The sequence below is a fragment of the Charadrius vociferus genome, unplaced genomic scaffold (assembly GCF_000708025.1).
Source record: "Charadrius vociferus isolate BGI_N301 unplaced genomic scaffold, ASM70802v2 scaffold428, whole genome shotgun sequence".
Classification (NCBI taxonomy): domain Eukaryota; kingdom Metazoa; phylum Chordata; class Aves; order Charadriiformes; family Charadriidae; genus Charadrius; species Charadrius vociferus.
In genome coordinates, this window is record NW_009649712.1 from 126190 (window position 1) to 153938 (window position 27749).

The following is a 27749-nucleotide window of genomic DNA, read 5'->3' on the forward strand; positions in this document are numbered from 1 at the left end:
TCTTACTAGTTGTTACGGCTCTGGATTTGACTCTACAGTGTGTAGCTCCTGAGCTTTCTTAAGATCAAGACCATTTAAAACTAGAGTATCACTCCTGGAGTCACCTCTGCTTTACATAGTTTGTAATTTACACTGAACAAATAATTGCTTACTCTCAATCCCTCCATGGCACTTAAAGACAAAAAAAAAAGAAGTTTTGTGCAACATTATTACAGGTCACGCAATAAACTCTTACAAAGGCAGACATTTAAAACCTGTGCTGTCAAAAGTGAACTGAGTGTCAGTATAGACAAAACATGCATCATTTCCTACCAAATTGAGGTTTAAATTGTAACAAAAGAAAGACCCAGGACACAGAGACATACCCACAGAGTAGTTAAGTCCTGGAATGCTTTACACAGAGAGGCTGAGGAACCTCCATCCCTGGAGAAATTCAAACCCTGACTGGACAAGGCTCTGAGAAATCAGACCTAACTTAGAAGTTACTCTGATTTTGAGCAGGAGTTTGGATCAGATGATCCTCCAAAACTCTCTTCTAACCTGAAGGTTTCTATGATTTTATCAGTAGATTAAATACTCAATGAATGTTACAGTTCCCATCTGGCAACTGTCAAAAATCTGTAAACTTGTCAAGAAGTCTGTCTATAAGCCATTTTTCTACTGGAAAATAACACTTTTACTATCGTTCTTGTCCTGTGGAGTTACATTCAATTAATCTTCCATTGAAACATGCAGATGAACACTAGCAGAGCTCATTACAAGGTTTTATTATGTCATTAGAAACAACAGTGAAGATTACTAGAAACTAATGGCGAAAAATAAAAATCCTTCTTTACCTCTTTTTGATTGTAATTATTTAACAAGTTTATTGCAGTGGTACTCCATATATGTTACATAATTCTGGCCTGTTGTGTTCAGCAGTGACACACAGCAAAAGATGCTTTCTGCAGTTATTTAATGTATTGCTGCCTTTTCTAACTAGTTTACTTTTCCTCTGAATATTCAGCTGATGTGTTTGCTCATTATTAAACATATCCTTACGAAAATCAAGCTGAGTGCAAGCAATGAAAATTTAAATGCAAGGTGTATTTCAAGGTGCTTCTTAGGCTATTGGAATTAGTTAGCAATTTGTGGTGGTATGATTTGTGGGGGGAGGAGTTGTTAATTTTTTTCTAAGGTCAATGCTTTTGAAAAGAAGAACTTGATCAGGAGGACATTTTCCTTCTGCAAATTTATGGTGATTCTCTGTCAGAAATAAAAACGTACCAAATATTACGAAGTAATCATTGATTCTCTAAAACCAGACTCAATTCTAGTTATATTCTCTCATCCTAATTTTGCTATGTTTAGTACAGTAAGAGCCTGAAATGTAATACTTAAGTTTTACATTCATCTACTCTATAGAGCAATAGACCAAGTTCGTTTCAGGTTCCAGCAACTCCCCTTAAACAGATTCAGGGCTTTTAGAAGACATAATTTGGGAACAGATGAAGGTCAGTGTACAGTCATGTGCTCGCTTTTGTGCTTTAAGTAATAATGTTTGAGAACAGGAACATAACCGTACCTTTTGCTGGTTGACAAGGAAAAGGACAACTTTCCAATTGCATTGTGAATGGTTATAAAGCAAAATTATGGCTACTTCTCTATTTAAAAGTATGAAAAATTCACAGTAAAGTACACTACAGTTAAAAGATGACAAATTTGAGAGACTGAATTGCATGCAAGATTGTTATGTGAGTTCCTCCCAACCCTGAAAATATCATGTGACAAGGAAAAGGTATTTGGACTAAAAAACTGACATGTGCACTGTACCCCTTTTATGCAGTGTTTTACCTACAAAAGCATGTCACAGTGGCTCAGTAATAGTTCCTGACTTAAAAATTCTTAAAGGAAAGTACTTTGTCTTTTCTTACCTCTCTAAAAAGAGGAACAGATAATATTCCTGCCTTATAAGATTGGTGTCTTTTAAATAAAGAGAATAATTTCTTTCACATTTAAAACAAATTAATTCCTAATTTAATTTGTTAGCTCAGAAAAGAGGCTTTATACTTCATCTATTACAAAGATGACCTAAAAGTGTAGTTTTCCATCAGGAGAGAGTTTGCAGGCTGAAGGGAACCAAGGCAATCTGCACTTTGGGCTTGTTGCCTCTGGCAGATGCCAGTCCTGGGGGTAAACAGAAAGAGGTTCTCGAGGCGAGAACAGGAAGATGAATATGCTCAACCAGTCACTCTGCTGTGAAGTTACCTGGCTGAGCGCTGGTTTCTGCGCACCGCTGAAGTTGGGGAGCACGGGGCTGCGCAGGGGGGGAGCGAGGAATGCTGCCGCCGAACAGCTGCGCCGGGAGCCGGCCGCATCCCCGGCCGTGGCCACGAGAGCCGGCCAGGGGATGGGTCGCCGGAGCCACGCGAGTGGCCTGGAGGAGCCAGGGTTGCTATTCTGGCTCGGTGGCTGTAGCAGGCAGCTATGGAGACGGGGTGGAAGTCATGTGCCCTGTCCGCATTATAGGAGTGGATTAAATTCCTTCTCCTATTTCATATGCCAGATCATTTGGGCTTTATGGAAACTTAATGCTGTATGTATTTTTCTGGTTTCTGTCCTAGTGTATTATACACCATGAAATCTAACTCAGATGCTCCCTTTGTGCAAGAGTTATCACAGTATCTTTAAAATGGGTAAAATACAGCCATTTAACATCTTTATAGGTAAAAAAAAAACCACAAAACCCCTCTCTTGGGTGGCATGTGCCTTTTATATGCAATGATGTGCTGTTGTGCTGTAAACCTTGTCTGTCTTTGTAATGTCTCCTCCAGGGTGTCAATGGTGTGGAATTTTCATTATTATCTTCAAAGATAGTGCAGAAGATAATGCACTGTTTTAAATAAACTGGATGTAGTTCAACAAACAACAAAAATGATGAAAAGTTTAGGGAAACAATAGCTGAGAGAAGGTAATGATGGCTGGGCATGTTCATGCAAAGGATAACACAACTGAAGAGAAAAATTACTACTTATCACAAAAATGTAAAGGAATGTTATAAAGCAGGCTGGAATAATTTTAATTTCATCAGTAATCAATGACAGAACAAGAAATAGTGTCTCATGTGGAAAGTATTTTTTAAATTAAACAGTAAGAAACCATTTTTACCAATAGGCAATACGACAATCTAGGAAGGCATGTTTTGTAATCACTGTCATTGAAAACACTCAGGTCTAGACTTGATATCTGTCTATCAGATATCTATGCTATCAGGATAATGATATTTTTCCTGCTATTAGAAGGAAAAATTGTAGTAGCCTATTTAGTTTCCTTCAACCCAAGTAATTACACTATTTGTTTGCATATGATATTTGCAAATAAAATTTACCTAATGCTTGTGGGGTTTTGTTTTTCTTTTTTTATTTTTTTTTAAAGCGAAGACTTGACAGATCCTCTGCTTTTGTGCCACAAATCCTGCAGGCATATTCTGTCTTTTAAGATGTCTTATTATGTTACCTTAGGATCTGATCTAAATAAAATCACAACAACAAATGTATTCGATGCTGTAAAGTTATCAAAGAAAAACAAAATTAAAAGCCAAATTTTCAGATTCTCATTTCACCTTTTTAAGTATGTGATATGAAAGCACCATATAGTATATTATCTCTTCCCTGCTGTATCACTGAAATAGGGTGAAATGTCAGTAAAACCTTCATTGAGGGCATTGCTTTATTGGGAAGTTAAATGTTTGCCTATTTTAAGAATGGAATCTATAAAAATTCTTAAAACTAAGCAGGTATACGAGAGTTTTGTCTGATTAGTCATAAAATTCTAAATACAGGTTTGCAGTATCCAGATTAGAGGCATCTTGTTTTTACAACTTTAGGGATTTCGGTTTTTAGTACTTGCAATAATACGCAAAATATGTGTTTATGCTCTTATAGTCACTGAAATCTAGAAAAGTCTTCCCTCTGCTTCCAGGTGGTTTTGAAATGTAACCTGTTCTGCCTAAAGACTGCCAAAAGTTTTTACATGGTTTAGAGACAGTAGCATGGGCATGGCCTGCATTTGGAATTGGTAAAAATAATCTTATGAAAGCTAGGTAACGTTCTATAATCGGACTGCGTGTATTTTTAGAGTTGTATCTGAAAATACATCTTGGAAAAGAGGAAAGTATTGAAACTGTTATTCTAGAAATGGAGAAATTAGGTAAAATGTGGACAACTGCCCGTTTCTTAGTCTATGTTTCTCACTAATGGTAGTGAGACTATACATTTATATCCGGCAAAATATTGTGTTATTCACTTCATATTTGGGGTTTGGTAGGTAAGAAACAAAGTTGTAGGTTCGTCTGTTACTTTAGCTAGGGCAGAACACTCAAGCTTTTTATTTTGTGACCTATTCTTGAAACTGGATATTGTTTTAGAACTCTGATTTTTGCTATTTCAGAATGGAGTCAAGTTTATGCCTTTTAGATGGATTATTTGTTGGTCTGATGTGATAGCATTTATAAATGGCAGTTTCACAAATAATTAGGAATTGGAACAAAAGCCCATCAGGCTCTGACATCTGTTGCACATAATGCCCACAAAGCTTTATTTAATCAAATAAGTTAGCATAAAACCTGAATTTATTTATTAAAATATTTTGTTGAAAGAATCCCATTGAGATGCAATGTGTCATTTCCAAGGGTATCCTGGGATACGGGCCAAAATATGACACTTAAAGAATGTTATTGAGAGCAACGTGCTTTGATGTCTCATTTATTTTGCAGTTGAATTTACTCTCTATTTTTTTCTTTGTTATATGAAAACAGGGTGCTGGGAGGATTGTTTATTCCAAAGAAGTTGTCCCGCATCATATTCTCTGGTTGGGTGCAAATTACTACTTTACAAGTAGATAGAGATTATGTTGTAAAAGTGTACGTATATGGATTTGTTAGCACTTCTTAATTCATTCTTCCACTGGTCTAATGATTAACCAAACATATGCTTCCTGCTTTATGGTGTCATGAACAACTTCCTGCTGCAGTTCAGTTTGCTGAAACCAATCTTCCTTTTGAATTTTTCCAAAGTAACATTTATTTTCTTAATCATATATGTCTTGCTACTTTATTCTGGTTTTACTTAGTATTAAATATTTAAGTTCTATTGGAGAAAGCATTCAAATTTGATCAGAATACAGAAGTCTTCTAGACGTCTCTAATTATCTTTTGCCAAATCCACTTTATCTGTGATTAGTATGAAAGGCTGAATGTTTTTGTCAGGAGCTTATAGCTTTGCTTTTGTAATAGGCTGCATTTTAAGCAGCCAATTGGATTGGTGTTGGCCTTTGAAAAATGTAAAATGCTTTGAAGGAAGACTTAAATGAACCAGTAAAGATTGTGCAAGCACACACATTTAATCTCAGGACTGTCTGCATTATAGTTAAAGCTCTGGGAAACTAAAGGAATTGCACTGGAGAATAATCAAAGGGTACAGCTTTATTACATGTCTGTTCTGAAAACGAAGGGACTGTTTTCTCTGGCTTAAGATAGTAGGTGCTGCTCCGATAAAAGGAAGAAGACAGCACTTTAGAGACCACATTAGAAGTTTTCAGGGATGTGTCCAACTGTGAAATGGATGGTTAATTTGAATACAGAAGTGACACAGGGGCGACATGCAATTCTTTCTCATGGACACCGAAACCAGTTTTGAAATAACTTAAGTTGAAGTAGGCCCTCCTGAAGGGTGAATCCTCCCAAAGAATTACTTTTGGTTGTTAGCTCTCAAACAAGTTTGGGGTTTTTTTGATTATCACTTTCCAATTAAAAGCACAGTGATTTCTGATTTGAACAAGAAATGGACACTTGTTCACTAACATGCTTTAATCCTGATCTGGGGTGTTTATCAAACGTAATGTTTTAAAAAGGCTAGATGGAATTATATATAGTCCTGACATGGAAAACAATATGAAAGATCAATTTTTCAACACTGTATGAACAAAGAAAGCCAAATTCATATAACTTCAAGAAGAAAAACAAATTTATACTTTAAAGCGAAAATAATTATAGGACTTCTAAATGATTTATGTATTTTCCTAATAACTTTCCTTCTAATATGATTCATGTCTTGACTCTTTCTCCCTTATGATCCATATAGGAAAAAATATTACATGTATGTTTTGTATTCACATGCTCTCCAGCTGAGGTGAATACATCTCTAAATACTTCTGTACTACACTTGATTATTTTCTTTTGATTGTATCAAAGGGATTTTTAATACCAAATATCTATGGAGAGTCAAGGGGACTGATTAAATCAATTAGTTGCTTTTATCCTGCATACCATTTTTGTGTTTCTTTTTTGGAATCTGTCGTTCTTTTTTCATTCGTTGAGAATGGTAACTGAATTACCTGATAAGCTCTGATGAAGCTCTGATAGTGTTGCAGGGGTATCGGTGTTTTGCTTTGGTTTGTTTGTGGGAGTTTTTTTTTTAAATCAAATAACTTTACTTCCTAAAGTCTCCACTGTGGAGCTGAGATTATTGTTTGTAAGCAGCACAAACAATATTACAGACTTTCAACTAATTTTGAGATAATTTTTAGCCTTTATAAGTAGGTGGAGGTGGCTGACGTTAATAGCTGGGAAGCCCTGGCTTTCAGTGGTAACGTCAGTCTTTTTTTAGGTGCTTTATCTTCTATTATTCAATTCTGATCACAGTTTCTGTGTGACACGCATGCTAGACACAAGAAGACCCTGAGTTGCTCTTACAATGATTAAAGAAAGGTCAGTTTCTTTGCCCGTATTACCTCATCAATTACTTAGCATGCTATAGTATTAGTACAAGATTATCATTAAAAATCCTCATCTCCAGCCTTGAGAGTCTTATTTCATTCACAGAAACACAAGAGAATCTTGTCCTTTTCTTTGCTATTACTATACTGTGATTTTTTTTTAATTATTTTTTAGTTTTGCAAATTCACATTTGTAAAGTGTGTGTTAAGGTCACATCTAAAAATAACAAAAGGCTTGATCAGTCTTTATTAAAGGATTTTAAAAGTTTGTCTCATGAAAAACAATTAGTAGGTGTTAGCAGTTGCTTGTGGATTAACTGTAGCCCAGGTCAACAACTGACAAATCAAGATAGAAGATTACCAAACCAATGCCTACAAGGTGAAATTACATTTCTTCCTAAAAGAACCCAACAACAGAAAGCAAAAAAAACCCCTCAGACAAAAAAAAAAAAAATCACAACCCCCCACAAAACCCCCTAACTCCCGCCCCCCAAAACCTTCCTTCAAGTATTGGAGCTCTAGAAGTACATAGATGTTCTTGTAGTTTTGGCAAAGCTCATTTGCTGATTACTAGGTTATATTTCAAATGAATTAACTTTCTGTCCCTCCATATGTGTATGCACATTTTACCAGGATGCCAGTTTTCATCTGTCCCCTACCTCATAACTCCTCTGGTCAAATACTGCATTTTTTACATTGCTCCTAGAAACACTGCCTTCCTTTCTCAGATTTGAGCATGTGAAGTTGTAGTAGTATTTCTATGGAAATGTCTACTCTGCTGGAATGTCATAAAGCATCAGTAACTGTGAGTTCAATAAATACAGAGCTGTACTATGTCAGGGGAAGGAAAAAAATTGGAAACAGTTTTCTAAGCCAATAGCACACAACGGAGTAATTTTCTAAACTCTTGTAAAAGGTGTTTTCGCCTATAAAGGTTGTATTCAGGTGGATATCTTCTCTTTCAATAAGAGTCTTAAAGGTGGAAGAGGAATTAAGATTCTGGACTCCTGTGTTGCAGATGTCCATGGGTCAGCTGTATGTAATTTCTGCACATTGACTTAGACGTTTTAGGGAAGCTTAAGATGTGTTAGAGAATTCTAATACCTACAAATTTCAGTCAAGGTTTTCTTTGAAGGTTAAGTGGTTAACTGCTACATGAGATCCTTGTTGTTGGATCCCTTTACGAAAACGTCATGTTAAATACCAAGACCAGGCACACTCTAACTGCAAACTTGAGTACAATAAAAGCTCAAGTACAGATGAGCTGGTCTTTGTAGATATGTCTCCCTGACATTTTGGGTACATATATTTCTTAAAATATTTTAAGGCAACCCTAGTTGTTCCTATATTTATAGAAAGAACAGTATCCTACATTATTGCACAGTAACCTGTTTACATGCATGCGTTGTTTGGGAGAAAGTCTCCTGTAAATGCAGTAGTGATTTATTGTATGTATAAAGTGAGCGGGAGCTACTGCAGGGGGCAGACAAGGTGGGGGTGAACGGAAGGCTGAGCAGGTCTGTGGTCTTCACCAGCCCTGGAAGACACTATACAAACCTGCATCATCTCTTAACATGGCGTCTTTCGGTTCGGTTGTAGTCCCTAAAGCAGCTACCGACAGATGCAGTGCGGAGGAGCCAAGTCTCCTTCGTATGTCTTACATAAGCAAATTATAGCTCCTAAATGACACGCAGAGCACGTTTTGAAGAGTTTTCTTCTTGGGCACTTCTTGTCTACAGAGGTGGTGTGCCCACTGGCAGCGGCAGGTACCAAACATGATACCTGCGTCTGCCAGTTGTGTTGTGTGCTCGGTGAGTCCCAGGTGCAGGTCTGTGGCTCAGTGGCATTGTGTTTGCATTAATGACCTCTCCTTTTACATCAGTGATTTCCCTGAGTGTCAGCTGCTGGAGGACTAGCCAGCAAAGATGTACATCTGTGAAATATGCTAAAAAGTAATAATCTGCCATTTGAAATGGAAAGGTTGGCAGGTCTAAGCTGCACAGGTTTCACTTGTGCAGACATGTTATAGCTTGTTATTAAGGTCTGGAGGCAAGTTTTAGATCCATCATGGTCCTTTTACATCTGAATATTCTTCTCCTTTGTAAAAAATAACAAAAAGGTGGTCTTGTGCTCCTCTTTGGGACATGGGCGCATGAAGCCTCTTGCTGGGTTAGGACTTTTGATGTCCATTTTAGATTAAATTCTTGTCTAGGATTCCTGCCTTTTTTAGGAAATTTGGCTGGGCTTTATTTTTTTCTCTTCTAGTGGTTCTATGTGATTTTTCTCTTACAGCTTGGGCTTTGTTTATCTTCTGTATCTTTTATTTGTGGAGATATTCTCAAAAGTAATTGCGAATGTTTTCATTTTTTTTATTTTACATGTTTACTCTTTATTGATCACTTTAAAGCTGATAGATGCATATATAATGTTCTAAAATAGGATTGGTTGTAATATTTTTAAAGGAACTGCCTTGAAACATCATCGCCCTTCTAATATCCTGTTGAATGATACCACTGAAAGATTTGCAACTCTGCTTTTGTAGTAGTCCTTTTTGGTAGCCTGTATCATCTGTAAAAATAGTAACAGCAGTGAATCCTTTGTATGATGATTTAAAACTCCAGAAAATAAATACTTTCCTCATCTTATAGGCCAGACCAAACAGCTGAACCCACATATTTGGGTCGTTGCAGCAATAAAGCATTGAAAGCAGTGGCTCAGGGGATCTTCCACTTAGATCAATTGAACAGTCTTGCCCTAACTTTCTATGATACTCAAATAACTGTCCTGAATGAAGCTTCAAATGGGTTTTCAGAAGTTAGAAACCTCCTAACCTGTGGAAATATTTCATGTCATATTGTTTCTTGTGGAATAAGAAATACCAAATGGCATTCATCATGTCACACTCCTTCTAGGAAGGTGTAATTTTGAACTTTCTCCTCCATGACTCTCCAACTCTGACAAGAAATAATAGAACTTGTGTGTTGTGGTTTGTTAAAAATGTAAATTTATGTTCAGAAATGTTTGTCACTCTCTCAGAAAATTAGAAGTAATTAAATAGAAAGTTCTACAGATTTGTGCCATTTCTGTACCCTCTCATCTCAAGATGGTGTGAGAAGCAGACAATTGTAATAACTTGCTGCTACTCCTTTCCAGCTTAATTTGATCTTGTTCCTTAATTCTGACAGATTGTTTTTAATTTTCCCATCTGTTCCATAAAAATCTCAAGTGATTGACTCTTAGGAAAAAATAATGTCTAATAGCTGAGCCATTTTTAATGAGTTGGTATGAGTTTTTTAATGAGATGTGCTGAACAAGGCAAGCCAAGCGAAAGATTGGGCCTGGGGTGGTGGGTGTAAAGAAAGGTAAAGGGCAACTGTATGCTTCAGGACATCTCTTTAATCTCAGCTTCAGACTGCTGCTGTTCTTCAGTTTCAGGCAGTGCCCATCCTTACACCCATGGTCAAAAAACAGAGGTTCAGTAGCAGTAATTCCTTTTCCCTTTTTGTTTAGTGCAATGTCTACCCTCAGACAGTACCACTTTGGGGAGAGAAACAGTAATGCAAAGGGGGGGAAAAAAAAAGATCAAAGAATAACACTTAAGTAAACTTAAGAACATTGTAGGCTGGGGTTTAATTTCATGTCTTCTAGCAACCTGCACCATAACTCCCAGATATTCTGGTGGCAGGTCAAAAACTTCCTGTGCCAGTAAACAGAGGGAATGTTCTCCTCCAGCCTCACTGAAGGCTAAACCCCTTTGCTTTAAAATTGCCTGCAAACGACATCTCCTGGGGCAGGAAGCCATCAATATGCAGTACAAGTCTTTGAGAATAGCAACCATGAATATACATGTTAACATCTGGACTTCTCCCTTCTGTTTTGTTTTTGGTTTTTTTTTTTTTGATATATGATTACTATAAACATTAACATTATTTTTAATAATCATCAAATAGCAGTTTCTCTGGCAGCCTGAGACTTCACTATTAAATCAAATAGTGAAAATACATATACAGCTCTTTTACAAGGAAGGTTGAAATTTTGACTCAACTCTGCAAATATGCCATTGTTAGTCTAATCTATTATAGAATTCATAGAATAATGAATTAACTTTCCAATTGCGCACAGTGAGGCATAACAAATGCTGCCATGGTAATAAGCAAAATATACACTTGTTTTTTTCAGGTTTTATTGGGCTACTAACTAAGGAGAGACACTTTTGTCTGCGTGTTTTTTTTTTTTAACTAGTAAAATCTGAGAGTAATTTAAGTGAGCAGAGAACATCAGTACTCCACACTTTTAGAGCATCTCCAAATACTCAGCCTGTCAGGTTTCCCTATGACATGTGTTTCTAACAACCAAAGAGGATGGAGGAAGGATTAAAATCTGCCTTTTAAACCCCTGAATGTGACAGCAGTTAAAACTGCTTCTGGTTTAAATTTGCACAAAATGGGAGTTGGATGGTGTCTGTTTTAAGGCCCAAGCTCAGCAAGTAGCCACAGACAGGAGATGCTTTGTGTTTATACAGAAGTTTCTGGCTCTGTGTGAAACTAGACTGTGCCTAAGAGTTAGACTAACCTAATCTGGAGCTGATATAAGGGAAGAAAATTACTATTTTTAAGCATTTTTTCCTGGTAGTTGCTATCTAGTAGCAATGTTCCTAGAGTTGGACTTTTTTTTTCTGTTGGAAAGAAGGAATTGATTGTTGGCTTACTTAGTGTGCATGGCAGGAGACAAAAGTGACTTAATTTTGGGTAAATTCTCATGGGCTTGGGAACACGACATTATCTATCCCTCTGGGTGGATTTTGGACAACGATCTTGTTGCATTGTGGCTTTAGTAATAACAATTATATGTATTTAGTTAAAATTAAGTTCACAAGATGTAAGTTTAATGGTTCTGCATTAATCCTTCATAAAGCATTGATCTTTTGTTTTTTATTTTCTTCCTCAGCGTGTCAATCCTGATCTTTAATACTTCTCGGCAGTGCTTTGTTGTGGTGAAGCAGTTCCGCCCAGGTAATCCTCTTTTTTTAGATTTACTTTTGCTCTCTAGTGAAGCAAGCTTTTAAGGGTTTAGCAGTTAAAACTTGGTGCATCTGTGGTGATAAAATCTTTGTTCTGTATTCTCCTTCTTTGTATGATAGCCCACCCTTTTCAGTTAGTCAGAATTTCTAACCAGGGAAATTTCCATTACAGATGAAATGAATGATCAGAGTAGCCTTACATTCTGCTTTTGGGTTAGTCATTGTCCTCTTTTGGATGAAATTACAAACAGCTCTACAATGATCATGCAATGGTTTGCTTTTACTTGAAGTTCCTTCTTGACCTATCAAGTATTTAGTAAGCAGCTTCTGTGCAGAAGCACAATATTCCTTTTTTTGGGTCTTAAATATTCCTTTTTTTTTTTTTTTAATGTGTTACTGTGTGTTGTATACTTGGAGATTTAAAATGAGGGAAATTCAGGACAGTATGCTTTTTCATCAATATATAGACGGCTTCGCTTTACCAGTTATTGTTATGGATTTAGGTTAATATACTATTTTTTGTCTGAGCTTTTGTATGAGTTATTTTAATTCAAAGCAATATTTACTTTTTGGAAGTTAAAAATGAAATGCGTATTCTCTGCATGTTAATTAAAAAAAATCACAAGATATTTCACTGACTGTTGCTAAGAGACCATTTCAAGGCTGTTCATGGTAGACTTTATAGGAAACTTTCTAGGGTGGTGTCACGCTGTCGTTTCTTACCGACAGTGATTGACAGACTCTTCAGTGTTGTGCAGCACTGTTATACTGACAGTGCGTACTTCTCATGAAGCGCTATATTGACTATTATAAAGAGAAAGTGTTTATTTGTTTATCTATAATCCAGTGTCTTTTATTTGCCATCTGAACAAGATGGCTCATATAGTTGTTGCTCTATTTGAGACAATGTTGGGCAGAAGCCTTCATATACGTGCATCTATGTGTACTGAACAGCGACATGTTCATTACGTCATCCCTGTGGAAGTGTAAAATCTGCCTCAGAAGACTGGGCTATTCTTGGAGCTAAAATGTTCCAGAGGCTGGAGCTGCTCAGAAACCTGGCCTTAGGGACAGTGGTCAGTCAGACATCCCACAGTAGTTTGGTGATCGCAACCATGCCCTGACATTACTCCCATCACTGTAATTATACCTCCATTCTGTGGTTATTGTCAGCCTTAGTCCTTGTTCCACAAACAAAAATTAAGGCCAAGACTTTTCTCACTGCTTGCTGCTATCAGGGTCCCACCAGGAAGGTGGTAGCTCGTTACTTGTGAGCAAGCAGCAGCCTCTCACTCACCAGGCATGTTCTCTCCATGTGTGCTGGTTGACGTGCGTGCTTGCCTTTCCGTAGGGTGCCGTGTCACGATCAGGTTTTCCCATTGAATTCTGTGTTGCTTGTAAAGGCAGTCATCCCTCCCTGGACATACATTCCCACCCCATTCCCTTTGGCAGCACCAGCCCTTATGCAGCCACAGCAGAGGTCTTACATGGCTGCAAGCTGATAATGTTGAGGATTAGACAGCTTATCTGACAGGCCTGAAAGAGTTCATGCTGGCTTGAGGGGTACCAGAGCACACAACTGGAGTGAGGCAGGCAGGACCATATTTTTCAGTACACTGTGGGCTTAGATCATCGTGTATGAATCGTTTGGAAAGAGCAGAGAGAAAAAAGTTCCACGTATATCTCAGTAGGTTTCATAATAGTTTCTCACCCGTGACTGATTGGCCAAGGTCTTGGGCAATGCCCTTTTTGGTAGTCAATTGACCACACATTTTCAAATGCAATAAAATAATATGCTCCTGGGAAAGGCTAGGGTTAGCACCTATGAATATGTGCCCTGTTTTTTTCACTGTAAGTATAATAACCTTTCAATGGATTGTGGTGTTTATTTCTGCATTGACTTAAATTAAGCAGTATCAAAGATCTGAATCATAAGCCATATTCTGTTTCAGGAGGTACGAAACACCGGTGCAATCAAAGAGAAATCAGAAGTTTAAAGAAAAGATAGTGTGTTCCCCAATCAGCTAAACCCCAATAACCTCTCAGTCCATGCTGTTGTTTTCTTCTCTTTGGGGATAGCAAACAAGTCCCTTTTCATACGAGTCATCTAAAAAGGCCGCTTTGAATAAGTGTTACGATCTTATTTGACCAGTTCAGTTGTGCCATCTTTCCTTTGTTCCATCTTTGCAGAAAGGAAGGCATGTACATCAGTTCTTCTGGAGTTCCCACTCTGAGACTTCTTACAGCTGAGTGGCTCTGGGGTAATTGGTCAAGGTGTTTAATGAGCATTAGATGGTTGTTTGAGTCCTCACTGTGCTGCTGGTCATCACATGTGTCCATCTGATAATGGAGGAAGCTGATGGAGGTGATGATGAAGTGGCAGTTTCTGACCAAAGTAGCATAAGCCATCAGAAAACAAGAGAGCAATCAGACATGGGACTAGTGGGTGGGTGACTGTGCTGGGAGCTGAGTTCTTCCTTCTGGTTTCTGCTCTCTGAACTCTTTGTGCATTTGCAATAAGCTGACAACCTGCAATGAGGAAGAGGGGAGTCACAGGTTTCCCTTCAAAGAGTGCATGCTAGCCAATAGGCCACAGACTGCTTCTCCATCTGGTTCTTTATCCCCCCTGGGGCATCTCTTGTGCAGTTGATTTTGCACCTTCAGGAGAGGTATGTCCCTCTGATATTAGCAGACAGCTTGGTTTTCTAGGCTTTGCTTGTCTACGAGAGATGGGTTGAGTTTGAACCTCTCTGAGCCTGCTGATAATGAATTCATACTGTGATTCCTTGGTGAATGCCCTAATCTTTGGACTCTTACAGAAGTGGCTGGTACAGCTTCCTTTCTTCTTTATCTGCAGAGAAAAGCTGTTAGCGTGCTTTGAGTGTTGGCTTTGCTCTGAAGAGGACTGCTGGATTGGGTCCTTTTGGGAATGTAGGTTTTGATCTTGGAGCCCAGTTGTGCTGAGGGAGAAGGAGAACAGCAGGTGCCTGCCGGAATGACAGGATGGGTTTCAGGGATTCAAGACACTTTTAACAGAGTTACTGTAATCACAGTTTGATATGTCCGTACCCACACTCTTACCTGCATCCTGTTTTCATGCCCAAGTCCTTACCTGGGATGCATGCATCGTTCCTTTTTGTGGTTACTGATACAGATGAGTCAATACTGAAAAAGCAATACAATCTTAAGATTATTTGGCTCATCTCAGAGACATCCTGGAGGTAGTTGTCATTTATGATACTTGTCTTAGCTTTCAGAAGTTTTTGGAATAATGACAATAGACACTCTTCAAGGATCTGTCCTTCAGACTCTGCCTGGAATATATTTTTTGCCGCCTGCTTGCTGCGTTTTAAAAAGAAAATGGAGCTCTAGTCATGTTTTCCAACTAAGAAAAGGAAGCTCCTTTCCTTAAATGTTTGAATCTCAAAGGCCTAGATGTCTTTCCTGCAAACAGCTTTCAAAGTTTTAAATTGTGGAGAAAGATTAATTTTTGGACAAACTTTGCCACTTCGTCTTTCTTTTTAGACTGATCTAGACATCTCCCTTTCAGGTGCTGATCTTGCTATACAATACTTCTGAGGCAGGAAGCATTATAGAAGGAGCCTAGGCACAAACTTCTGGGGTATAGACTCTTTTCCCAGAGACCAAGTGCTTGAGAAGTCACTGTGGGACTTTACTTTTATGCAACAAGATTTCTTTAGGGACCTTTTTGTATATCACCATTTTAAGAAGCAATAAGCTAAATACAGAAACTGGAAGAACAAAAAGTTGTCCATTAAACTTGATCTCTTTTATATACCAGTTCTGTAAGATTTAGAATGGCAAATAAAAGATAAGCTCATTTGAAAACTGTTATATGTATATGAAATACATATGTGAAATATTTTAATGGAATCAAAACAATTTCAAATTTAAAAATAGTTTTATTCAGGATGTTTTTTAATGCCCTCATGGTAACCTTTCATGAAAAGCAAAGTGATAGACATGAGGAAATTTCAAAGTAGAAACAGGTGGAATTATACCTGTAAATTAAAGTTACAATGATCTGGAATTGTCAGTAGTGATTCTTTGTGTGTTAACAGCCAGTCCTGCACTTCTCACTTGGTCAAAATTTCTGTTGACATAGGTGAGAGGTTTTGCTTAAATAAGGTCTAAAATCTGGCATTTGCACTTTCTTTAGGAGTGCGTTACAGTGGCAGCTGTTTGTAGATTAATTCAAGAAGTCTTTTTCAGACTCCACACAGGAATCTGTGCAAGGAACTATATGTTCAAAAGAGGATTTTTTTTTTTTTTTCAAACAAACATACATGCTTTTCATACCCTTTCTAAATAACAGCTGAGTTGACAGGCTGAAAGACTCATCATTGTGCACATGGTACATAATGTGCAACCCAACTTTGCTGCAAGATATCTGCATAGTTTAAATTAAATCCTGATATCCGCATTGCCCAACAAATGGAAACTGTATGGTGCTTTTGTGACTTAGACTTCTTGGATGAATTAGCTTCCTTTTTTTTATTCTTATTTATTTTAAGGTGTGCATGAATTCATTCCAAATGATGTAAGCACAAATAGAGTTTAAAGAATAATTTTACAGAAATGGCAAGAGAACCATTGTTCTCTAAAATTCCCATTTCGGTGTGTCTGTTTTTCTGCGGGGTTCCAAACAGTCATTGAAATAGATTTTAACATGTTTTAAAACATATATTAGGAGTAAGAGGAAAACTTAATATGTAAGTTAATATTGTATACAAAATGTGAGTTGTTGGAGGGGAAAAAAAAAAAAAAACAGATAACACAGCCGAATTCCTTGTTACTCTCAAGTACTCTGATGGTTATAAATTTCCAGGCAAAATTTTTGTATCATCTTTCTGTTTAATATTAATAAACTAACATCCCTCCCCACTTGTTTCTTTTTCTTATGTGTTTTGTTTGGGTTTTTTTTAAGCTGTTTACATGTGTGAAGTAGAAAGGCATCATCCTCAAGTCTTTCAGAACCAGGACAAGAAAAGCTTCTCTTGTCTAGAGGATCCCTTACCTGCTGTGGTAGGAGTGACCTATGAACTCTGTGCTGGCATTGTAGACAAGCCAGGCCTTTCTTTAGAAGAAATTGCTTGTGGGGAAGTCTTAGAAGAGTGTGGCTATCGTGTTCCTGTTACAGACCTAAGGAGGATCACTTCTTACAGGTAAATGGCAGTAAGTTAAAACAATTTGCATTTTGTTGTTTCACAGATTGCTGAAGTGGCTTGAATGTAAATTAATGTTCCCTGTTCCCTTATTTAAGCAGTGTGTTGGAGGAACGTGGACATCTGAAAGTATAGACATCTGAAAGGTGTAATTTGCAGCAAGTGAGAGGAGTATTTGCAGAGACGTAAGGAATTATAAACTCATAATTATGGGATTGAATTTGCAGTAAGAATGACACTATTGTGATTTATTCCAAAGACTATTAGAACTGGGAAAAGTTGCACTGGGCTCTTCAGAGCAGTTTGTTACAGCGCTGTAAAACAGCTGGTCTTTACTGTGTCAGGCGTTTTCCATCTCTGATTCTTATTATTCTGATTAACAACAGACGCTGCCCAAGATGGACTCTGTTTTACCATTAACACAGTTTTGCAGAAGCATGAGAACCTGTGCCATTAGATCTCTTCATAATATTTGAGCTGCAATTAAGCCTTCTTTGAATTAGACAATAATAAATGTTATATATGAAGATTTTGCTGATTTGACTGTGAAAATTTTTACATTCTGTTTTTCTGCGGGGTTCCAAAGAGTCATTGAAATAGATTTTAACATGTTTTAAAACATATATTAGGAGTAAGAGGAAAACTTAATATGTAAGTTAATATTGTATACAAAATGTGAGTTGTTGGAGGGGAAAAAAAAAACACCTCAGGAGAAACTTTGCATACAGCCATTGAACGTCCTTCCCAGCTTTTAGTATTGTTATCCAAAATGCATGTATGTTTCTATTTTATGGAGAAAGCAGCAGGTTTTTTACTTCCTTTATTTTGCTTGACATCTCCATTGAACTAGGCCCTGTCATTGGATTTTAATTTGGGAATTGAATACAAATCCACAGCTGTCAATCCTGGCAAATGTTATTTCCTGCTGGATTAACAAGCAGTGCTTCTGTTGAAGGGAGGGGGTGAATCACAGGAGCTGTCTTTTACAACTCCTTGAAACTAGATTAAGGATTTGTTCTACTGAAAGAAAAAGTGCCTGCTAGATTTATGAGCAAAAGCTGTCTATAGAATTTCATAGGTTGGGTGACACTGACAGGCCATAGCCTGCAGATATATACATATGTATACGTACGTATGTATGTGTAGACACACAAACACAATATAGGCGAAGAGAATATAATTTCTGTAGCTGTAGAATTTTGTAACTTCAGTGTAGAAGTTTGAGTCAACATTAACGAGACCCCTCTCACTAAAATACCATACATTTGTTGGTTGATAAAAGTATCTTACAGGTGGTTGTTCTTTCAGTTGTCTTTTTTTTATTTTTAATTGCGCTGACTTGCAAAGAGAGTATACAATTGGAGTTTTCTCTGTTGAGACCCATGCAAAGGGCACTTAATATGTTAATCCCACAATCCTGCTTTGTCTATGTGGACACAGCTTTCTGCCCATGGAGATCCATACCGAAGTCAGAAGAGCCTGTATAGTATTTGCTTTTTTAGATTGATACGAAAGGTTGAAGCCTCAAAGATGATATTTTACAGTTTCTTTTGCTGGACTTCTTGTGCTCTGCATTATAATTTTATTCTACATATTACGATCTTCCTATTAGGAGCGTCCTGTTCTTCCTTCAGCCAAAGACTGGCATGTCTGTCTGATTCTTGAGTGTTTGATGCAAAGACAGGAAGTAACTGGTTCCCCTATGGTCTGCTAAGGACATTTTTTCCCTAATGGCTATATTACATATGAGAATTTCTGGGGTTTTCTAAGCGTAACAGGTTTTTCCAAATGGTTTATGCTGCTGTTTCATGCTGTGACTGTCAATACAAAGCACGAACATAGAGCATTGCGTTAATGCATATGCGTTAATAATTACAATACATCATACACTTCTACTATTATCTGCCATCCCAGTGATCCATGTAATAGTTTTCTGTATTATTTACTGATCCAGTGTGTCAGGTCAGAGAGAAGCCTTAGAAAACAGAATTGGAAGGAATTTTGGGAGGATCTCATCTAGACTGCTCCTCTTCCAAAGATCAGGCTCAGCTGGGTTTAAATCACTTCTGAAAAATGTGCATCTGTGCTTTCTCTAAAATCTGATTACTTCATAGCCTCTCCAAGCATTGTCTGGAGTGTCTATCTGTACCATAAGCAAGTTTTTCCTCATGTCTTGCCTAAATTCCCCTTTCTCTACTTCATCTGTGACTTACTACCCTATTCCCAGAGGGCATAAAGTACTTCTGCACCTTCCACATATTTGTGTGACCATATCTCCCCTTTTTTATTTTTCCCTGTGCAAAACTATCTTAGTTAATTTAACCTTTCCCTTTAGACCATGTTTTCTAGATGTCTGATCATTCCTTCTGCTGTCCTCTGCCTTCTCTCCATCTGGTCCGCATGTTTCTTAAAAACTCAAATTTTCTTTAATGTTTCTTTAACTTTAACTCAATGTTTCTTTAAAAACTTAAATACTATGCTCAAACTGGAGCATAGTATTTTAGTGGGGGCTTTACCAGTGTCAGGTAGAGTGGAAGCATTATTTCCCTAGTCTTACAGATTATTTTGTTTATACGCTGTAGTATGATGTTTGCCGTTTTGTAAAGTGGCGTTATGTTGTTGACTTATGGTCCACAATGCCTCCCTTGTCTCAAAACTATTTTCTGCAGCAGTCCTGCACTGTCATTCACCTCCTGTCTGTGTTTGTGCTGTTCATCACCCCTGCCTGAACACAGAGACTTGAATTTGTCTGTACTGAACGGCACCCTGTGTTTTCAGATCATTTCTTCAAGTTGTTGGGATGATTTTGAATTCTAATATTCATCTCTAGCTTCTTACAAATAATCCATCTCAGCTTTGCTACCTGCAGTTTACGTTTCAGCACAGAAATCCCAAAACAAAATACTGCGTTATATTGAATGGAGGAAGGTCCCCAGTGGAATCCTATTTGCTTTCTATTTCCAATTTGACAGTGATACCCACTCCATGAGTACCATTTTCATCCTCGTTTTGCATTTATTTCACAGTTTCTTTGATTTCTAAGTATATCATCATTTTATTGTTTGTGTTGCTGCCCCTATCGATCTCCTAACTTCTTAATGAAACTGTCACATTAGATAGCATTCAAAGCCTTAATAAACTGAAGTTTTATTGTTTGTGTTGCTGCCCCTATCCACAAGACCTGTTATCCTATCCTAGCTGATATTTGCCTACACTTGATATATTCCTGACAAATCTGTTAGCAGTTGTTCCTTTCTTGATGCAAATAAACCCACATTAAAATATTTAGATAACTATAATTAATAATTACTGAGTTAAGTCTGTTTGATTTTTGTAGATAAAAACTCAGAATTGCATGCACAGTGATTAGGGTTTTGTACAAGCGAGGGTTTCTGCGTCATCACACCCTTTGGTCCGAAAGCAAGGAGTTGTCTTGTAATCCTAATGGCACCCCTTTCTGGAATCGTGGTCATGAGAATGAAATTGCCTGACCGGAATAAAAACAGCACTTGAGCTAGACCTGAAAGGACGTGGAAAGCAGAAGACACATCAAATGTAAAGGGAGAAACAGTTTTGGCTAGGGAGGTCAGTACAGTCCTGTGGCTAATGGATTGAGAAGGGGAGGGAATGGACAACGCGTAGGGAGAACCTAGACGAGGAAGAAAAATGGAATAGAAAATCCTTGAGTAGAAAAAGAGGAAGAAGAGATGAAGGACCAATACAGAGGAAAAACATGGACTGAGAACTATATGGCTTTGGGGAAAGTACGTTCATATGCTGGAGAGGAATTCTTTTTTCATGAAATGAGGAAAATACTAAGACTGTGTTTCAGCAGAACTTTGCTCTGTTCTCAGGCAGTGGGTGCCGTAAAGATTGGAGGCAATCTGAAGATGGTATTTTTTTACTCCTTTATTATCCAGGACTGCAGCAGTGCTTTTAGGGGATTTTTTTTTTTTAATGTTTCCCAGCTAAACAGAAAAGGTTAACTACAAAACTGCTACAGATATTTCAAAAGCACATACAAATAAGCTGTTGGACCCCGTTCTTAAGCTCCGTCAAAGCTCCTGTGACATGATACTCATCAGATGCATGTCAGGCACTGAATTAAGCAGATCTCAGACTTAATTACCTTGAAGGAGCCACAGAGTAGCTGTGGAGTCAATGAGAAATCAGGAAAGAAGCCAGGAGCTGGGGAATTTACGCTAGTTGAGCAAGAGTCTTAGGAACAAGTTGTTCCAGCAACAGGAGGACAGTATGGCGTGGGTGAATGAAGGAGACTGGGTTGGGGGCAGATAACAAGAAAGACAAACATACTAAGAGGGACTTGACTAGAGGAGGTCAGAGGAGTCACACTTTGAACAATCAGAAATATCTATTCCGATTATAGAATGACACCAGGCAGAAGGTGAATTTAAGTCCAAGTGGTTCATTTTACTGTGTGGACGGATACAGGAATCATTATGCAAAAAATCTGTACTGTTTGCAACCTGTGTGGTGAGTTTCCTCTTCTCATCGTGGCTACACAAATTGCTACTTTTGTGCTTGGCGTGCAGTAAATAACCTCATTTTGGCATTACAAAAAGTTTGTTTTCTGTTCTGGCAGTAGTAAATCCTCTTTTGGAGGGTTCATGAACGTTTTGATGCCTACTGGTGTGTTGAGTTCTCGTCAACTATGTGTATGGCTTCAGTGAAAAATGGTAGAGATGGTAGAGGTGTAAAGGAACCATTTAGACCAATAATAAAATGAAGCTAATATAGTAGCATAATTGTAAACTGAGGTTTCATGAAAATGATTGTCAGTTAAATTGTTCATTTTCCAAAGCTCTAAAACAAATCTTTACAGTTCCCTCAATTTTTTTCCCTAAATGCAAAATTGTGTAAGTGAATGACTTTAGATTTACTCATCTATCAGATATAACAAATTTTCTATCTTTCATTGTATCTCAGCAGTTTTCAGTTTGAATGTATGCGAAATTTCAGCTGTGAGTTAGTTCCTTAGGTTGAAGTACTTCCAGCTATCTTCCTTGAGACTTGTGTCTTTACAAGACAGGGGCAGGGAAATATGTTGTTGTTGTTAAAGATGTTATTATTGCCATTGCAACTTACAGTATTTTCTTTTAGTTCTTGAAATGTTTGGTCGTCTTGAAGAATATTTATAAAATTATTTGGACTTAAATAACACCTCAGAGAAGCAGGATAGAATTAAGAATTAAGAACTAGAGGGCTTCTGGTTCAACTGCCTGCTCCCTTCATTCTTTATTTTCTCCCAGAGGTTGTAATAAACTCTTGGCTATGAACTAGACACAATAGGAGCTGCAGGTTCTCTGCCCCACTGCAAAAAAACCCAGATGTATTAGTTTAAAGGCTAACTGTATTAACATAGGTACTTACTTTAATCTTCCTACATTTGATTTTTTTCCAAAAGTATACAACAAAGAAGCGCATTCAGAGAATTAATATTGGATGTTCCAATTACTGTGCTATGGCTATTAGCCCCTGTGCAGTGACTTAAAAATGGTTTATATTCACAGGTTATTATGTAGAAAGAATAATAGCCTTGAAAATGTTGGAGTGCATTATAATTAGAAAGATCACCTGCTAGTACACCTGTTGGGTCATGGCATAATGTAATATAATTTTATGTTAACTACTTCTCTGCTTTTTTCCTGCACCTGCTGCTTATAATGTCAGAACTGTACAAAGGTCCTAAGAAGTGACAATAGGAGCTGCATGTCACTGTTCATCAGTTTACATGTTGCATGCCTAAATAGATCTTGATTTCATCATAAATAACAGAGATTTGTGTCACATTTATTTGTAAACATGAATTATGGATTCATTATATAGCCAAATTCTGCATCCATGTGGCTTACAGATTATAAAAGGATATATTGCATTTAGCAATTTCCACATTGTGTCATATGAAAACCAAAAAATGTATTTCTGTGTTGATAGGAGTAGGTAAATGTTGATTGTTTATAGATTTTGTGTTTGTTAAGTACTAAGAAATGATGAGAAATTCAGCTTTTAACTGCTGTCTATCAGAAATCTGTGTTAAACTAGTAAGTCTTCACAATGGTAAGTCAATTTATTTGTTCCCCACATTGCAGCAGAGGAGTAGACTAAGAGATATTGTTTCTTTTCTCATACATGTTTGTTCCTTCAAATTAAAAATCTAATATTTATGAATGTAATAATTACAAATGTAGTAATTGGTTGGCATAGATGAGCACCCAGACATGAGAAGGCAGCAAAGCTAATTATGCTTTGAATTTTGACCCTGCTTACAAATGTGCACATGTGCACACACGCTCAGTTTGAAGAAGAAACTCACTATTACTGAGCATGGACAAACATACCAGGTGGACTCAATCTCACTTGTGGCCTTTAGGTGCTACTAGGTTGTTGAGTTTTTCTTAAAGCAATAAGATACCGTTACGAACGTGTGATAAAAAATATCTATGTAACGTATCTTTATGCTTATGGACTTAGACCTGACAAACGAAAAGCCCCATTTTGTGAGCTCTGTTTCGGTGCTACATATTTCCTCATGCATTTAACAAAAGGGAAGAGCTAAACAAAGGCTTTGTGATAGCTACTATTGCCATGTTTCAAAAACAGATTGGAGTGACAATGCCTCTAGTGATTTCCCTGGTCTAAGATGGAAGTAGGTAGAAAATACTGTATGTACAGCCTCGTTCCACCAGCCGGTGCCACCCCTGGGCAGGAGGCGAGGAGAAGCACTTCGCGGTCATTCGGCAGAAACTGCTCTCCGCTGTGCTGTTGGCTACAAGTGTGTTGCCCACAGCTTTGAAAGCCATAGCGTGATTTAATCACAGTGTTTGAGTGTTTTATTTAAAATGAAATATGGGAGTGTAGCATACAATCTTGTTTTGATGTGTTAAACTTACATTTAAGTTACTATTGTGATGAAAACCATACCACTTTGGCATCCTTACTTGGACATGCTCACGTTCTTAGACTTGCTGTTGGCAAAGGTAATGGAGGTTTCTAATTGTCTCTGCAGCAACACTAAAAGTGTAGTGCTAATAGACTTCTGCTTTTAAAAATCTCTCTCTGTTAAAGTTACAGGGTTTATGAGCTTAAGCCCTAATGATTTGACAAAGAGTATTTGTCAGCCATGTGGCTGTTAATTGAAACAACTATAAACTGCTCATAGGGAAACTGATCCGCATGATAAAGAGATGGGGAAAACAGAGCTGTGCTTTGTATACCTCATTTGCATTTGTCCCACAGTGGTAAATAAGAGCGGAGCACTGTACAGACACATCAAAATACATCTGGAACAATCAGCTAGGTCAAGCCAGGCTTAGGAGGTCTGGGTCAGTATGAGCCATGACATGCCTGGTCTGGGCACCACAGTGCTAAACCCATGGAGTGAACCTGGAGCCCAGTTCAGACCCTGCTTGCCCTCCCCCACCAAGCCTCTCTTGTACTGGGAAGGGGAGACACCTTTAGCAGGAAGGTGGTTTTCCCAGGGTGAAACTCATCACTTGCAGTTCGGGTGTGCTGACCCCTGTGATTTTCACAGATGCAAAGCTAATGAACGGAGCTGTAATCTGTTAATAGGTGACTAATTTCAGACCATGGCAAAAGCGTTTTATTTGTAATGTGAAATACTAGGGCTAGGAAAAGCATATGTCACAGACTTGGGGTAGAAGAAGAAGGTAGCAGAAAAAAGGAATATAACCATGAATAAAGGCACATCAAAATCCCTTAAACATCATACTCGGAAAGTGCACGTAAGTGTGCAAAAGCATAGGAAGTACCTAGTGACAGATAAACCCGAAAACATACTGAAAACCTAATAGCAGCCTGTTGCCTCTTTACCAGCCAGACCCAACTTCTCCCTCTCTCCTTTCTTCCTCCTCTGGAACCAAGTACACAGAATCACTGAAATGCGTACATATTTTCCAAGGGTATGTGTTAAAACACTTTATTTCTTTAACCAGATGGAGGCTCGGAACGACTTCAAAGCAACAAACCTGCTAACTTTTGATTTCTATAAAAATCAAAGGTACTAAGATGAATGAAATGTCAATAGCATTGATTTTTGGACAATTTTCTAAGGACAGGCAGGATTCATTAATATCTCAGAGTCTGGAAATGTTGTGAAATACAGCAGTAGGCAATATTGGAGAATATGTAGTTTAGTAAAGGGCATTCCACATGCAAAACTGATCAACTGGCAGACTAGACAGAGCATTTAGAGAAAGAAATGTAAAATAAAAAAAGGCAAGAAATATGTCTTTTTATGAATTAAAGTATATTCCTGTATCTTTCAACCTCTTTCTGAAACCATTGAAATAGACATGTAGTTAGACAATAAAAGCCATGAATATGTACATAAATTATGTCATGCGATAGTTTCCAAAGTCACATGTCTAAATAGTGAGGGGATTCTAAGTAGTCTTAGAAACATTAAATTTGCTGTATTAAAACCAGCACTCTTTGATTTTATTTATAGCTCATTTGGAAGTTTTTGTTAGTTTTTAATGAATAACTCGTGGTAAAGTTGCACCAGAGCAAGGTGGGTTAGGTATTCAAATAAGAAAGAATGAACGCGTGGGTATGTCCTCCCTTGAATATGTATTGTTGCAAATTTTTCATTGGTTTCTGTGGCAAATAATAGGCCAGTATATGTGAAGAGTGCCATAACTTTGGGCATATAACAAAGGAAAGATATTGATGTCCAGTGCTTTCCTCTTTAAAGTAGATTCAGTGTAGTGGCCACTCTTGATGTATTTAGTTCATAAGAAAAGAAACACTGATTTAATAGAAGTGTTATGTGAGTAAATACAATGAAAAAATGTCATATTGAAATCACTCTATGCTATTTGAGCTACAGTAGCAAGAAACTGAATCTTATGGTGTAACACCTCAGGAAACCGTTTTCCTTGACTTTAAAGAAAAGATGTGTGGAAAGTGAACTCCTGTGATTTCTAAAGCTGCACCTATTTTATAAGTAAATGGTCAGAGGTGGTACAGAAGGAGATAATGCTGTAAATAGTCAAGCCATAAAGTTCTTATAGAAGAGCTTCTTAAATAAAGTCTTTGTGGTTTTGTATATAACCTTTACATAATATTAGGTGGGCATGGATATACTCAGTTTAAGAGCATTTTCATTGTCTGGGTGGGGCACACCAGATGAAGCTCAGACTTGACACTCATCAGAAATAACATTAAATATATTACGCAGTCCTGTGTTTTTTCACAGTACCTATGGAGACCAGCAAGCCGCATTCTTTGTCTTGCAAATTTTACTGTATAAAATAACATGGTTTTTATTCTTATTATCAGTTACCAAAGAACACTTAATTTACTTAAAACATTTAATGTATTTAATTACTGAAGCTGCAATTCTTGCTGAAACAATTGAAGAACAAGTAAGCACTATATAGAGAGGAAAACAGATCTCATTCTCTAGATGATTAAAAAAAATCCTTTCTGCCTCCTCACACAAGAAAAGAAGGAGGAAAAGAGGGAACAAAAAATAAGCCAACAATCTACTGTTCCATCACAAATGCTTTCTCTCAGTGAGGCTCCTTCCAATGGACATCGCAACGACAGTGCGGGGTGGGTAGCACACGGGTCAGTGGTCAGTGACAGATATCAGGGTGACTAAGCTGGGGGAGACTGTTCACTGAATGACTAGAGCTTAAATAGCCAGCCCTGATGGATTGTGAAAGAGACCTGTTTGGTCTTTGTCAGTATTTCATTTCCAGTGTTGCTTGTTAACATTTTATATCATTGTTTGATAATACCAAGAAAAATGTATTGTATTTTAACACAAAGGGAGTCTAGTAAATTGTGCCATCATCCTCACGGCAGAAAGGGCACTGATAGCACATGAGCATGAAAAATAACATTCCAACTTTTGCGGGCCGGTTGCTGATAGCAACTTGATGAAAAATGAATCTACCTTACTTTTATAATAAGATAAGAATGATTAAGCCAGCACGGTGGGCCCAGTGTGCGACTCCTGCTGCTTTCAAAGACTGTGTTTGTGTTGTGCTCTCTGCTGGTTGGATCTTCAGCTGAGGTGAGATGAGGGGTAGCACGGCTGGCGAGCGGCATTGCTCTTCCAGGCAGCTTCCCATCAGAGAAGGGAAAAGGGAGTGTGGCACGGAGAGTCCTGAGAAGACATTTGATCTGGTGCCAGTGGCACATACGGTCTGTGGATGATTGTCAGCCCTGGGTGGCTCTTTTATTGGCAAACCATCTCTGATGGTCATCAGAATAACGTACAAATACCAAGGACAGTGGCTATAGAAAAGACATCCTTAGGGAAAGTAAATACAAAATCAGACTGACTGAGGAAGGAGGTCATGTACTTTGTTGAAAGTGGAAAAGAGAAGGAAAACTTTTAGTCTGACCTCTTGCTGCATCCTAGTATGTCACATTTTGTTGGTCAAAATGTGTATCAAAAAACCCACTACTGACACTGAAATGAAGTGATGAACCCAGAATGAAAGAAATCCCATAGCAGCCTTCAAAGTTCCTGGAAGTGCCAAAGATGCTTAAGTTTCTTGAGCACTTCCTAGAGATACAGGAATGATCCTGGAGCTGTGAAACGTCTTTCCCAAAGTCACACAATGTATCAGTAGTAATTTTAGGAAAATAATTCACTGGTTTGCTCCCTATTCTGTGTTTAAAAAAAGAGTGTATACTGATGTAAGAAACCAACTTCAATAATCACTATTAATTCTCTAAACAGAATAATTTCCAGTGTTCTTGGAAAACTGAGAGACAAATGAAAAATTCCTGCT

At 37.7% G+C, this 27749-nt stretch overlaps 1 protein-coding gene across 1 annotated transcript in view; it reads left to right on the plus strand.

The window, feature by feature from the left end:
* NUDT14 (nudix (nucleoside diphosphate linked moiety X)-type motif 14) overlaps positions 1-27749 on the plus strand; it is a 40711-nt gene that overhangs the window by 11467 nt on the left and 1495 nt on the right. Inside the window, exons 2-3 of the mRNA XM_009890707.1 lie at positions 11701-11765; positions 16722-16959. Coding sequence (XP_009889009.1) covers positions 11701-11765; positions 16722-16959 — 303 coding nt within the window. The remainder of the gene's footprint in view (positions 1-11700; positions 11766-16721; positions 16960-27749) is intronic.